The 13,683-nt window shown below is 39.2% G+C and overlaps 1 protein-coding gene across 5 annotated transcripts in view; it reads left to right on the top strand.

Annotated features, from left to right (window-relative positions):
• The first annotated feature begins 4,595 nt into the window (after positions 1-4,595).
• The window catches only part of LOC142542019 (kinesin-like protein KIN-7O), a 29,003-nt gene continuing 19,915 nt past the window's right edge, over positions 4,596-13,683 (top strand). For all 5 annotated transcript variants that reach the window (XR_012819466.1, XM_075648476.1, XM_075648471.1 and 2 more), the window contains exons 1-18: positions 4,596-4,772; positions 5,817-5,952; positions 6,404-6,493; positions 6,731-6,849; positions 7,239-7,352; positions 7,444-7,525; positions 7,790-7,857; positions 7,933-8,007; positions 9,084-9,229; positions 9,309-9,411; positions 10,362-10,442; positions 11,043-11,111; positions 11,215-11,274; positions 11,358-11,516; positions 11,937-11,993; positions 12,487-12,723; positions 12,794-12,859; positions 12,935-13,117. Coding sequence is in view for 4 of the 5 variants with exons in the window: in XM_075648476.1 (XP_075504591.1) it covers positions 4,740-4,772; positions 5,817-5,952; positions 6,404-6,493; positions 6,731-6,849; positions 7,239-7,352; positions 7,444-7,525; positions 7,790-7,857; positions 7,933-8,007; positions 9,084-9,229; positions 9,309-9,411; positions 10,362-10,442; positions 11,043-11,111; positions 11,215-11,274; positions 11,358-11,516; positions 11,937-11,993; positions 12,487-12,723; positions 12,794-12,859; positions 12,935-13,117 (1,878 nt within the window). In the remaining variant the exon portion in view is untranslated. The remainder of the gene's footprint in view (positions 4,773-5,816; positions 5,953-6,403; positions 6,494-6,730; positions 6,850-7,238; positions 7,353-7,443; positions 7,526-7,789; positions 7,858-7,932; positions 8,008-9,083; positions 9,230-9,308; positions 9,412-10,361; positions 10,443-11,042; positions 11,112-11,214; positions 11,275-11,357; positions 11,517-11,936; positions 11,994-12,486; positions 12,724-12,793; positions 12,860-12,934; positions 13,118-13,683) is intronic.

The raw sequence follows: 13,683 nt of genomic DNA, 5'->3' as shown, positions 1-13,683 counted from the left end.
AAGAGCAGCGTGCCGGAGAAAAATTAAATTTTCCTACTAAGGCATCGCCTAGTAGAGGAGCAGTGTGCATGAGAAAAAATTAAATTTTCCTACTAAGGCATCACCAAGTAGAGGAGCATCGTGCAGGAGAAAAATTAAATTTTCCTACTAAGGCATCTCTAGGTAGAGGAACAGAGTGGATGAGAAAAATTAAAATTTTCCTGCTAAGGTTTCGCATAGTAGAGGAGTTAGAAGTGGAGGGATGAAGTTCTTATAGCCTTCTGGCTGAGAGTCATGGGGTGGACATGTGGAGTTTTTATTATCGGGGCTACAGCTAATAATGGAGAAGTTGTGAGGAGATCGAAAATCATATATTACCTACTTAAGATATGCCTAGTAGAAAAGAAGGAGAGGTGGAGCAAAAGTGGTATCTTATTTGATAAGTTAAGTGTTGCAGAGGGGAAGAGCTTCGGTAAGCTCGCACTTTGCAGGTTTTATTTATCCTAGTTGTTTAATAATATCAGAGATAAACTCGGAAGAAGCAGTAAATGCAAATGCAAAATACTCAATGTTGCATAAAACGAGTTTCATACATGCCAAAAGTACGCAAAAGAGGATAACCAAATATAAACGTCACAAAATCCATAGTCGCGTAATAGTGCGGAAAGTAAAGCAATGCAGTGCGTGACAAATATGGCCTGAAGGCATACATCGTCTGCATAAATGAAAAAATAGCATAAGTGAATGAGCGTGATCTAAGCGTCAGGAGGGAGACTCGCTATGAAGTCCTCAATGTTGATAAAGTCGGTGGGAGCGCCTGGTGGAGGGTAGCCATGAGCCTTGAAGAGGTCGGCTGCACCCTCGAAACCCACCTCCATATAATGATAAGCCTTAGGACCACAAATCTCGTTGAATTCTTCAGATTTGAGAAATTATTCTTTGAAGGAGGATGCTTCCACAGCATGTTATGGCTTGGCTTCTTTAAGTTCAGCTCGGGAATTCTTTAACTATTCCTTCAGCTTCTGGATCTCTTTAGCTTGGTCCTCTGTCAGTCGCTGAAACTCCTGTTTCTCTTTTCAGAAGCTCGCCACATTGAGCTTGGGACTCCAAAAGCTCCTTAGCATGTGTCGTTTTCGCTTCGTCTATGGTCGCCTGGAGTTGCTCGCGAAGAACCTCACATTCACGTAAATCGCGGCGGGCAGTGGACCTGATATTGTCAGTGTGCTCAGCCAACTACCCGAGATACATGATGCCCTGAATCAAGGAGACTAAAATAAGAGAACAAGAGAAATATCAATCATATATTGAATATCAAGTTAAAATTGAAAGGAGAAATATACCTCAGTAAGACTGCTGCATGTCCGACGGGATAAATCAGACCATCCCAATGAACCCAAGAAAGTTGCATCTGTGGAGGATGTGAGCTGAAATAACAGCTTCTGAGCTATGAGAGTAGGGCCTCGGCCCACGATAGCTGACGCCGGGGTATACAAAGGATGTATCGTCGGCCTAGCAGGATGCTCATCGTTTGATCCAGATGCCTCTGGGACGAGGTAGATGTGACTGAGATCTCAGATATCTTGCGCTTCCTTGCATGTTGAACTGATGGGCTGGGGTCAGTAGACGTCCTCTCTTTGCTAGATGGAGGAGGGGATTCGGCCTGAGGGGGTGGCGAGGCGGCTCGTTCCTAGGTGGAAGAGGATGAGCTTGCCTTCTTCTTCTTCGCAGGGGTAGGCAAGCCAACACGTTTCTTCGCAGTGGTAGAGCAAGTTCCCTACATCCCTGTCTTGACTACTAGGGCAACTGACTTTTGGGGCACTGAGGATGAACCCCCAACTTTCTTCTTCGCAGCCTCACGAAGCAATACGGCTTTCATGACTCTGGTACCTGCGAACAAAAACAAGGGACCAAATGAGAATATTATCAAGGAACACAATAAGTAAAAGAAAAACAAGAAGTGTGTAAGGGTGAGAATATCTATAGGCATCCTCCTACAGCTTAATTTTTGCGGGACTCAACCCCGCATGGCATAAGAGATCTTCAGATGAAGTTGCGGAATACTAAAGAATTGATCTCCTAGTACTCTCATTATTCGCAGATATTCCTTATCTTTCTTATACCCCTTGGAAATCTTAGGTTTGGTGAAAGTAGGGTACCAATCCGTGGAACAAGTCAATTCCTTGGGGGGCTGAAAAAAGAAGAAATATTTTTTCCAGTCCTTCATATGACTGGGGGTTCCGTCAAAAAGCTTATGGCTAGACTGAGATGTGACATAGAAAGGTCATTCTTTCGACTTGGCTAAGACCAGGAAGTAGGAGAAAGTAGTGCAGTTCAAAGGAAGGTCCAAGGCCCTAAATAACACAATGAAACAACATATTGAGCGGAAACCGTTGGGAGTGAGCAGACCTAGGTGTACCTTGATAATAAGTGCTCAACTTCTGACGGAAGTTACATAAGGGAAAACGAAGACCGGCATTGAGGTGGTGCTGAAAGAAAGTATATCAGCCCTTGAGAGCTAGATAAGGTCGGTCCTCGGAGGTAGGAATGATGATCTGGTGGGAGGAAGGAATATGCCACAAAGTCCTAAGTTTTGACTCGCTGCTAGGAGGGATGTGGGATGACAAGTGACCATACCATAAGTTATCTGCGTTAGATATGTTCATCTGTTGGGTCACATGACTAACTTCCTTACCAGGGCGGCTATGGGTTGTGACTTCCTCCTCATGAGAATCAAGGGTAAGTTTAGGATCTTCTACGGAAGTCCTACTCTCGCTAGACCCGCTAGATCTCTCGGAATCACTCGAAGAACTAGACTCGGAAGTAGAAGAAGACATAATTATTAAGGATAATCAGACAAACAAGGGAGAAAACTAACTCGGATGAATCGTGGAAAAGTACTCAAGGAACAAGACTGACGGAACTAGCAAGCGACGGGACGAGCGTGTGCGCACGCGGCTGGCAGGGGAGAGGCGCGGCTGGCAGGGGCGAGGCTGGTGGAGGTGAGCATGTGCGCGCGCGGCTGGCAGGGGCGAGGCGCGGCGAGGGCGCGCACAGCAGGCATGGCGAGAGTGCGCGGTGTGCGAGAGCAGTGCGGCGAGGGCTTTCGAGAGGGTGAGGGCGAGGGTGACGGCTGGGCGAGGGTGACGGCTGGGCGCTATGTGGGCGAGGGTGGCGAGGCGAAGGGGTGAGGGCTTTCGAGAGGAAGAGGGCGAGGGCGAGGGCGCGGCTGGGCGGGGCTGATGGCTGGGCACTGTGCGGGCGAGGGCGAGTGTGGCGAGGGCTTTCGAGAGGAAGAGGGCAAGGGCGCGGCTAGTGGCTGGGCTGATGGCTGGGCACTGTGTGGGCGAGGGGCGAGCGAGCTGGGTGGGCGGTGTGCGGGCGTGGCGAGGGTGATGGCTGGGCACTGTGTGGGCGAGGGGCGAGCGGGCTGTGTGGACTGTGTGCGGGCGTGGCGAGGGGGCGATTGGCGCATGGGAGAGAGCTGAGAGCATGCGAGCGTGGCGAGGGGCGGCTGAGCGAGGCGAGGTGAGGGAGAAGCAGGATGGCGAGGGGCTGGCGGGCGAGGGCGGCGTTGTGCAAGTGAACACTCGGCTCGGCGCGGCTGCTGTGCAGGCGAGAGCACAGGGCGCGCTGTCGGCCGAGCAAAGGTGGGTTGTGCTTGGGCGACGTTCTGACACGGGTGATGGCGAGGTGATGATGAAGCGACGCTAGGGTTAACGTGCAGGTGAGGCGTAGGCAAGGGGAGAGCTTGTGAATGAATTGCAGAGGAAATTCTGTAGGGGAGAAGTGAGAATGAAGTGAGGAGGGAACCTGTATTTATATATGGGAAGGCTAGACTAAATCTTTCCTTTAATAGCATGATTACGATTTGATTTGTTTCAAAAATTTTGGATACTGACGAGCGGCAGGAGGAAAATGCACAACTAGTGCCCGATAAACCGAGGACAACACAATTAATCGAACTTCGAACCTACGATTTTGTTCGACTCGGGAGAGGGAGACTGGTGATATCCCATGGATGGACCCACTACCCCTGGCCCATCTCTAGCCCAAATGGAAGGCAGGTCCATGACGGGCCCATGTATTTCCCTATAAATACCAAGTTTGAGTGTTTAATTCAGTCATTACTATATTGTTTTTCAGCAGAACTCTTAGCTGCTCTTCACTTATATCCTCAGTTTCTGACTTGAGCATCGGAGTGGTTACGCCATGACACTCTCTTGGCCCCCTTCTAACGGTCTTATTCATGATTTCAGGCTCTGAACAATTTTGAAACCTGCGTCTGGACTAGTGACACTTGCTGGAATCGGACCCTAAATTTTCCGTGAGTATCGATTATTATACCGTCAAACCCAAAATTCAGGGTTCATTTTTCTTTTATAACCAGTTTGTTTCAGTGATCAAGGTACGAAGTTTGAGAAGAATTTTTAAATTGGACCATCTACTTTTCCAAGTATATAGGTAATATTTATAAATACTTTAAAAATAAATGATTATGAATTTTTATTTACTACCCACTAGTTAAACACAACAAAAATGGATGGATCAATATACCGTCGACAGACACACACACACACACATATATATATATATATATAACCTTCAACGCTTAAAGCTGCTCAAGAGCGAGAAAGGGTAGGGGAAAAATATTTCGTTTCCCGCTCAAAACAGAGAGATACAAACAAGACTCGCAAAAACTTCTGCCCTTGGAAGAACGCAAAGTAGGAAAATTCGGGGAGAATGTGAAGCAAAATCGTGCTATGCAAACGGAGCTCTGCCCGGGATTAGACAAGGTAAAGAAACCATAGCTATTGTATGATTTTGATTTTTTAGAAATTTTGTTAGCCGCTGCTTCTTGGAATTTCTGGCTGAATTAGTGGATCAGGACAGCACACGAAGCACAATTGAATTCCAAAGGATTACTAGACTTTTCTGATTCGATTATAAACTGAAAATTTAACTGTTAACTTGAAATGAGTTATGCCATTGTGTTGAAATATGCGTAAAATTTTCCAAATTAGTTTATGTAATAGCTGTTTGAGACCCGAGTCCGGCAAAATATGCGCCAAAACAAAACATTGAACGGTGGGCAATTTTCATGGTGCTTTTGCTAGTTGCCCAGATCTGGTTTTTCAAAAGCTGTGGTTTCTATCCTTTGCCTCCAGCTGTGGGTGTTTATCCGGGTTATCTGGCGTCTGGTAGTGTAACGAAGTTCGATAATTGTGGCCATGTTTATTTTCAACGTCTATTGATTTATCTGCACTCAGGTTCTGAATACACAGATCGAACTGAATGTTGAGAGTGCCTGCCTTGATCCGTTCCTTGACAAATGTGCTATCATATACCCCATAGTAGTTGTGATATTTTCATTTTGTCAGGGGTAAATAGTTGTCACCTTCATGTGTCTTGTTTGCTCTTTTAACTTCGTTTCTCGGTCACCGTATAATTACTTCAAAGTGGTTTCTCTGAATTTGTTTTGTTTCCTTGTTATCCTTCATGCTTTATATTATTTGTTCACAGTTTGATGCTACTTTGTTGATATATGGCTTAATTTTTCTTTTTTGTCATGTAAACAAATTTTATATTAATATCCTGTTCTTGAAGCAAAAAAAAGATTTGGCGTGGATTTATTATTTTGTATTAATAATCTGTTTTAATGTTTTTTCTTTCTTTCTTCTTCTTTTTTTTTGACAATGCCACTTCATTCATACTGAGGATCTGGAATTTTTTTACATTAACAAATGTTGTTTAATGCTTTTATATTTATTTGTTCATTCTCAATTACCATTACCCTACTGCTTATCTCACACAATCTCACACCATACTCTAACATACAGGTAATGAGAAAAATGGATCGAATCCATGTTTCAGTAAGAGCAAGGCCCTTATCACCAGAGGACATCAAGACCAGTCCATGGCGCATTTCTGAGAATTCCATTTTCATCCCCAGTCAACAATCTAAATTTGAATTCGGTACATATTTTCTTCTTTCTTTGTTTTTTCTATTAACAAATTATATTTTATGAAAGTGATACATAAAAAATATGGAAGTATAAAGCCTTTTCCCAAACACCTTATGTTGGCTCGAGTGGTAGTTTGTAGGAATGTATCAGAAGGTTGAGGTATATACTCTATTAAGTAGGTGTTAGGTGGTTATGGATGTCTCCATTGCCAATATCCGATCATCATACATCTATATGATAGATATAAAATTTGGATGTATTTCTTAGTTTCCTACATGAGTGTGGTGCTGAAATAGAAAATGATTTTTTGGGCCATCTCCTACGAATTTTAACTTTGGAAAAAGTGTATTCCAACTGAAAAGTTGGAAAAATGAATTTTACCTATGCCACATGCAATTGCATTTTATTCTATGGCATATAACTGCTTGATTTTTCAATTTCTTTTCTGGCATTTTTTGTAGATCGAATATTTGGGGAGGAGAGTAAGACTGAAGATGTGTACAAGGCACAAACTAAGGATATAGTAGCGGCTGCTGTCAAGGGTTTTAATGGTATTTTTTTCGCAATTCATTGTCTGGCTTCTTTGAAATGGAAGCACTTTGGTATAAAATTGAAAAATCAAACATTTTCATCTTTGTAATTCAAATTTTTTGACTAGTCAAATGTGCATATGATTCAACTTCGATATGCTAAATGAAATTTATCCAAAAAAAAAATGCTAACTGGTACATGGTTTATTTAAAACAATTTAATCTCATGAATTTTAGACACTTCTTGTCTTTTTTAAGGAACGGTTTTTGCATATGGACAAACAAGTAGTGGGAAAACTCATACGATGCGAGGATCAAGTTCTGAACCTGGAGTTATACCTCTGTCTGTACATGAACTTTTTCACATCATACAACAGGTACTTGTTTCTTCTAATTGCTAATTCTGTGGTGTTTTGAAGTTCTTTACAAAATGAAAGCTTATCATCAGCTAGCAATAGTAGAAAAATAACACAAAAGCATAGAAGATGGTTGGATGGTGTGATTCAGTTTATTTTATGTGATTAGTTGACTGCCTATGAATTTTTGATGTTTTACATAAGTTGAAAGCATGGAACGCAAAAGGTTAATCACAACAGTGATAAATAACTGTCAGCTTAGCCAATTCTCTCAAGCTACTCAGCAATTGTATATGACCTCATATTGAGTAAACAACATCCTGTGCTGAAATTTCTACAATGGTTGGTTTGTACGCTGATACTGGTCCTTATAGTTGGATGCGATGTAGTATAATTGTTTCTTTTTCAAGGACATGGATCGTGAGTTTCTTTTACGGATGTCATACATGGAAATTTACAACGAGGATATAAATGATTTGCTAGCTCCCGAGCATCGAAAGTTACAAATTCATGAAAGTATCGAGGTACAAATTTTTGGGATTCTACCAACATGACTATTCCTGGTATCAAAATCATTGTGTAATGAACATCTCCAATTTCATGTAAAAAATGAAGCGAGGAATCTTTGTTGCTGGGCTAAGAGAAGAAATTGTAGCATCTGCCGAACATGTCCTCGAACTTATGGAGTTTGGAGAATGTAAGTTTCCTCTTATTTTTTTCCTGCTTCTAAATTTTGCCTCTGTTTTGTAATTTATATGGTTTCGATTTCGAAGAGTTCATGAAAATTCAAACATTGATTAGCTTGTATATCACTATAGCAAGCTTAATCCCTCGTCTATTTCAAACATGAGAAGAAAATGGAAAGTTAGAAGCAATCCAACCTCACCGTGTTTTAGTGATTCATAGTTAAAGTCACACATGCTAACAATTGACTCTTTTGGTTTTGGATATGAATTTACAGCTCATCGTCATATTGGAGAGACTAATATGAATGTATACAGTAGCAGGTCCCACACGATATTTCGCATGGTATGCATGCTCTATTTTCCTCATCATATTTGTGGTTCTATCAATTTATGTAATTAAATGTTTGTGAAAACGTAGATCATAGAGAGCAGGGAGATAAGTGATGATGTGGAAGCAGATATATCTTGTGATGCAGTTCGGGTCTCTGTCTTGGTATGTGGTCAAAATCCTCTCTTTGTTTTGTCATCTATATTTTTTTAAACTTGTACTCTTACGTCAAACTTATGGGTTAGTATGGAATCAGTTTCTTCAACTTTTTCTTCCAAAATCTTTCATTTTGAAACCCGAAGTTCCTTCTAATATAAATGTGTGCATTTGATTGTTCCTTGATGTAAGGGTACTGGTGCTATTTAATTGAACCATTGGCTCCAAAAGACCACCTCTTTCAATGTCTTTGACATACACGATGATTTGATTGAAAGCTCTTACATTTTTTTTGTATTTGTTTTTTGTTTTTTTATCTCATAGCACTATTGCTGGAGGGTTTTTCAATGCTTGAAGAGTTCATCTACTAGACTAGCTGCCTAAGCAGTTTACTTTTCAAGATGAAAAGTGGGATATTATTAATCATTAATGAGGGTAAATTCTTGTAAATATGCCACGACTAGAGAGGGTACTTCAATCTGTCATATTTTTCAGGAGATGGTTTCTCTAGGGACAGTGCTTTGTTTTTTGGAGAAAACTCAGATTGGAAATTTTGGTTTAGTTTTATTGCATGGTTATTAAAAGCATAATAATACTCTCGGGTTTCATTTTGCTTAGGCCCAAGGTGCAAAGTTAAACACACACCTGATTAAGTGAGGTGTTCTGAGGAATAATGACAGAATCTGCATAGTGAAGAAAATTTCATCTCAATTATTTTTTTTACAAAATATAAATGATAATAAAAATTACTTGGTAGTAGTATAAATGAATTAACATTACCAAGCATGTCATCTTGGATTTATTATCCATACATTCAAGGCATGTTTCAAAATAGCATTTAGCGACCAGGGTGAGAAAGTTGGGGCTTTATGATTAAGAAATTCAGTTCATTTCGGGGATGAGCCTTGGCTTGTTTCAAGGCACATTGTGTGAACTTTTAAGTTAGATATACGGTTTGTTGGGCTTTAATAGGTACAGACTATTGAATCAGTTGGTTAGATAGTTGTATTTCTTTGATTCCCTTTTACTTGCTTTTAATATATAATTCGTTGTTCTGTAAGCTTGTAGTTTTTACGATCTTGCAGAATTTAGTGGATCTTGCTGGTTCAGAACGTGCTGCAAAGACTGGAGCCGAAGGCGTTCGATTGAAGGAAGGCTCCCACATCAACAAAAGCCTGATGACCTTGGGGACTGTCATAAAAAAATTGAGTGAAGGTGCTGAGAGCCAAGGGTAAGAATTTTTAAATTTGATAACGCGTTTGACATTTTTTGACAATTTATGTTTGTAATACATCACCCAAATATTGCAGAGGGCATGTCCCTTATCGAGACAGCAAACTCACACGTATTCTGCAACCTGCATTAGGTGGGAATGCAAACACTGCTATCATATGCAACATTACACTTGCACAGGTGAATTTTTTTTAACTCAATAAACCTAGTCTTATTTAGCTGCATTCTGGTAAAATAGATGGGGTTGGTAATACTGATTTGTACATTGATCATTGATGTAAAAGGATGTTAGCATCTTAGGTACTGTAGTCACTTGTGAATTTGGAGCATTTTACAAGAAGTTAGTCAAGTTTATTTTTTTCCTGTTCTATCTAAGAAATTAGTAGGTGCTAGAGGAGGTTTCCTTTCTCTCACTTATCTTAGAATATAGGGTTACATAAACATTGTTTCTAGACTAAAATTACATGGCAAATTGACGTGCTTTGAGCGTTGAAAGTTACAAGATTGTGTTTTCTGAGCAAGATAAATGATTGCGGATTTAATCTATGCTTCTATAGTATCCATGTGACTAGTAACTTTGGTGAAATTGGTTGTTTATGTGATTTCTTCTTGCTCTTTTCATCGGAATGCACAACACCAATAAATTAATGATAAGATTTTTCTAAAATGATCGAGTAAAATGCCAAAATTTCCAAAACAAATAAGGAAAAAGAACTTGACCATAAAGGCTTTATTGTTTTACGTGGAATAGCAAGTTTACGTGAGCAAACTCAAGTTTTATGGCCAGATGCTCTTTCTTAGCCGACGACGAGCCTTTTTCAGCGTCCAAAAGCACCACCCATTGTTTTTATTTTCTCTTGCTATTCATGTTCTCTCATAAAAAAATAATGTCAGTTTCATCGTTGAAACAATATTTCTGCTACCATTATCTTTAAATTTACATTGCTTAATGGACTATTTTTATTTCCATGCATCTTCTTTCTGAAATTAATCTCTTTTATTATGGCTGATGTTTGATTGGTTGCCTATTTGTAATTTTGAAAGCATACAGGGTCGCTATTTCTTTCTCGTTTACTTGCTGATAGAAATTAGTTCCCTTTAAGTGTTCATGTGAACTCGTTTGATGTCAGATACATGCCGACGAGACAAAAAGCAGTCTTCAATTTGCAAGCAGAGCATTGCGTGTGACGAACTGTGCTCATGTAAATGAGGTGATGTTCACGTCACATATTGTTTCAATGGGGTTATTGGGGTAGTGATTCATATTCCATGCTTTGAAACTGTTTGCCTTTCTAATTCAGGAGAGAAATCTAGTTACTTTTATACCATAAAACAATAAATGATAGGAGGAAATCCTCAGAACTAGCTACGCGTGACAATTTTGAAATCCTCAGAACTAGCTACGCGTGACAATTTTATGCTTGCTGCATGTTCTAATCGATGTATGCTTGTGCTAATGAATGTGGTAGTTTTGAAAACCCCACATTATTTTGGTTTGTTGAGTGTCGTTAACACGCTTTCACAAATACACTGTGACTTTAGCCAGTTAGCATTTTTTCCTCTCTTCCGAAATGTATTGAAGGCTTTGTACAGTAGCTGGAAAAATGATGATAAATATTCTTTCAATCAGTTTACAATTCATCATGAATTTGTTCAATTCTTCACGTAGTTGTTATTTATATTTTTTCCTTGGTCTGCTTTAACAAATGTGGTAGTTTTGAAAAGCCCGACTTTATTTTAGTTGTTATTTATATTTTTCCCTTGTCTGCTTGTTTTTCTTTGCATTTGGCCTAATCTAATTTTTATTGCAGATATTGACTGATGCTGCTTTGCTCAAGCGTCAGAAAAAGGAGATTGAAGAACTTCGAGCCAAATTGCAGGTTAGAACAGATTTGCTAGCAATAATCTTGAAATATAAGATTAAGCTAAGAGTATTGGTGCTTAGGGTAGCATGATAATATGCTCATTTTTTTTGGTTTCCAGGGTTTACATTCAGAACATCTAGAAGAAGAAATTTTAAATCTGAGGAATACGTTGCTAACGGTTCGTACTGAATACTTAATTTGTTTGTTTTGTTTGTTAAAGTTACTATTATGTTGTATTAGAAATGCGCTACTCATTGACAGAGTGAGTTGGAAAGAGAGAGAATGGCCTTAGAGCTGGAGGAGGAAAGGAAAGCTCATGCTGAACGAGAGAAGAGATTGCAAGAGCAAGCAAAAAAAATTGAAAACTTGAGTTCAATGTTCTTGTGTGCAAATAGGGATGAAACTCGTGATGTTTATAAGGTCTGTATTCTTTTCCTATCATCTTTGTAGTCAAGTTCTGGTATGATTGTTTGATGAGTTTAAGTGATGCTGTATGGTCATTAGTAAGTTTCAAATCTTTTTAATTTGATGTTCCAGCTCATGTGAAAGATTGATAGAAATAAGAAAATCGATTGAAAAAACGTGGTGCTGACCTCATAGCAACTCCAACCCCCCCTGCCCCCCTGGTTTTTTTCCAAATCTACGAAGATGCTCAAACAAAAATTACGATGTTATGGAATACCTTTCTGCTGTTTCTATCCTGTGGTCAAGTGATGGATCTAGTGGACCATCAGTGTGCTTGAGCAGTTTGTTCTTTCACTGCTATTTTATTTTGCCCTTTTCCTTGATTTTATTTTCTTATTCTTCTGTCTGTATAATTTTTGTCTATAATGCTTTTAGGTTAAAAGGCGTGATACCTGGTGCCCCGGAAATCTTGCCAGGGAGACATCACAGGAGGTAACAGATTTGCTTATGGTAGTATTGAATTAACATATTAAGGTTCTTAGCTTACCCACCCGATGTGTTAAAAAATTATCAACAATACTCTGTTCTGTCGGCATTTAACGAGGAACCATCAGCGAAAAGGTTTATTACTGTATGGATAAGAAACTACTTCAAGAATTAAGTAATCACAATAATTACCTCATAGAACCTGCTTTTATTTTATCTTCCTAGTTCCCTACATCAGTGGAACTGACGTTACAAGTTACTGATTACATCAGCTTTAAGATGAGAACGGGATAGCACTTAATATGACCTATTTTCAACTTTGTATAGTTTCAGCCATATACGCAGCTGGGTGCCTTAAGTACTCAAACACTATCATGTTTTCCTTTATCAGATAGGTTTCTTTGTCGTAAGTGCCATACTGTATGTGCCGGACTTATATTCCTTAATTTTCTAACTACAATTTCATGATGTGTTTGTAACATTCTTCCTTGGTGTTTAGTTATACTCTGCCATCAAAGAGAGACCTTCTGATTTGAAATCCTCCGTATCAGATCGAACAATGGGGTCGCTTCTTCCTTTTCAAGAGTTGGTGACTGAAACAAGTACCGCCACTGTTTGCAAACAAATAAAAAATTGTGGAGAAGATGAACTGGAAAACTGTCTACCTGATCCACACGCCTTGCGACATGTCACCAGTAGGCGAAAGGCTGCACCAAGAAATAGAAGTCTACCAATGGTTAATTGCATAAAATTTCACCCCTAAATTTACTATTTAAATCCTATTGAACTTTTCGTTTCTCTTGCAGGAGAACCAGGATTTGGCAGAAATTAGACAAGAATATGAAAATTTACTTCTGAAATTTGAAACTCATGTATGACCTCACTTTTGTTTTTATTTTATGAATGGTTGCATTTGTATCTCTTTTGCTAAATTTTTCTTTATGCAGAAAACAATTAGTGATGCACGTATCGATTATTTAACAAGGAAGCTGGCTGAGGCTGATCTTATTTTGGATGCGGAAGACAAAAGTATTAATGGACTAGAAGTCAACACAACATCTCTTAGAGATGGAAATATAAATTTGAGGGACACTGATGCTATTCTTGTCATAAAGAAACTCCAAGAGAAGGTATTTTTCAGTCTTTTTTGTATTTATTAAGCAATATCTTCTTAAGCTCTCTGTTGCTTGATTGTGTCCTTTCTTCTAGGTAATTTTTCTATGTATGGTGTAGAAGTTACAGAACACGATAGATTGTAGAGAAAATTATCATATCCTATTTTTCTGTATATATAAACTTAACAATCGATACACTTTAAATAGATAAAGAACCTCGTAATCATATCCCAACATATCTGTGAGATATTTTATTTCTATCAAATAAAATCAAATCATATCTTGAACAAATCTTTCTTAAATATACTTCTCAGCAATCCCCCTCAAGTTGGTACGAAGATATCTATCATATCCAGCTTGCTGACTTGTTCTTCAAATACTTGTCTTGACAACCCCTTGGTTAGGACATAAGTTATCTGCAATGTACTGGGACCAAAAATGGTACAAATAATGCTTTCTTTAATCTTCTCCTTTATGAAGTGCTTGTCAACCACAATATATTTGGTTAACAAAGATGGGAAAGTTCATTGTCCTGTTTAGTTCCTCCATAACCCTTTTAACCATAATACCTCACATATTCC

This window comes from Primulina tabacum, chromosome 1, assembly GCF_025594145.1.
Source record: "Primulina tabacum isolate GXHZ01 chromosome 1, ASM2559414v2, whole genome shotgun sequence".
Taxonomy (NCBI): Eukaryota; Viridiplantae; Streptophyta; class Magnoliopsida; order Lamiales; family Gesneriaceae; genus Primulina; species Primulina tabacum.
The sequence above is the reverse complement of the archived record's forward strand: the minus strand, read 5'-3'. Positions and strand labels throughout refer to the sequence as shown.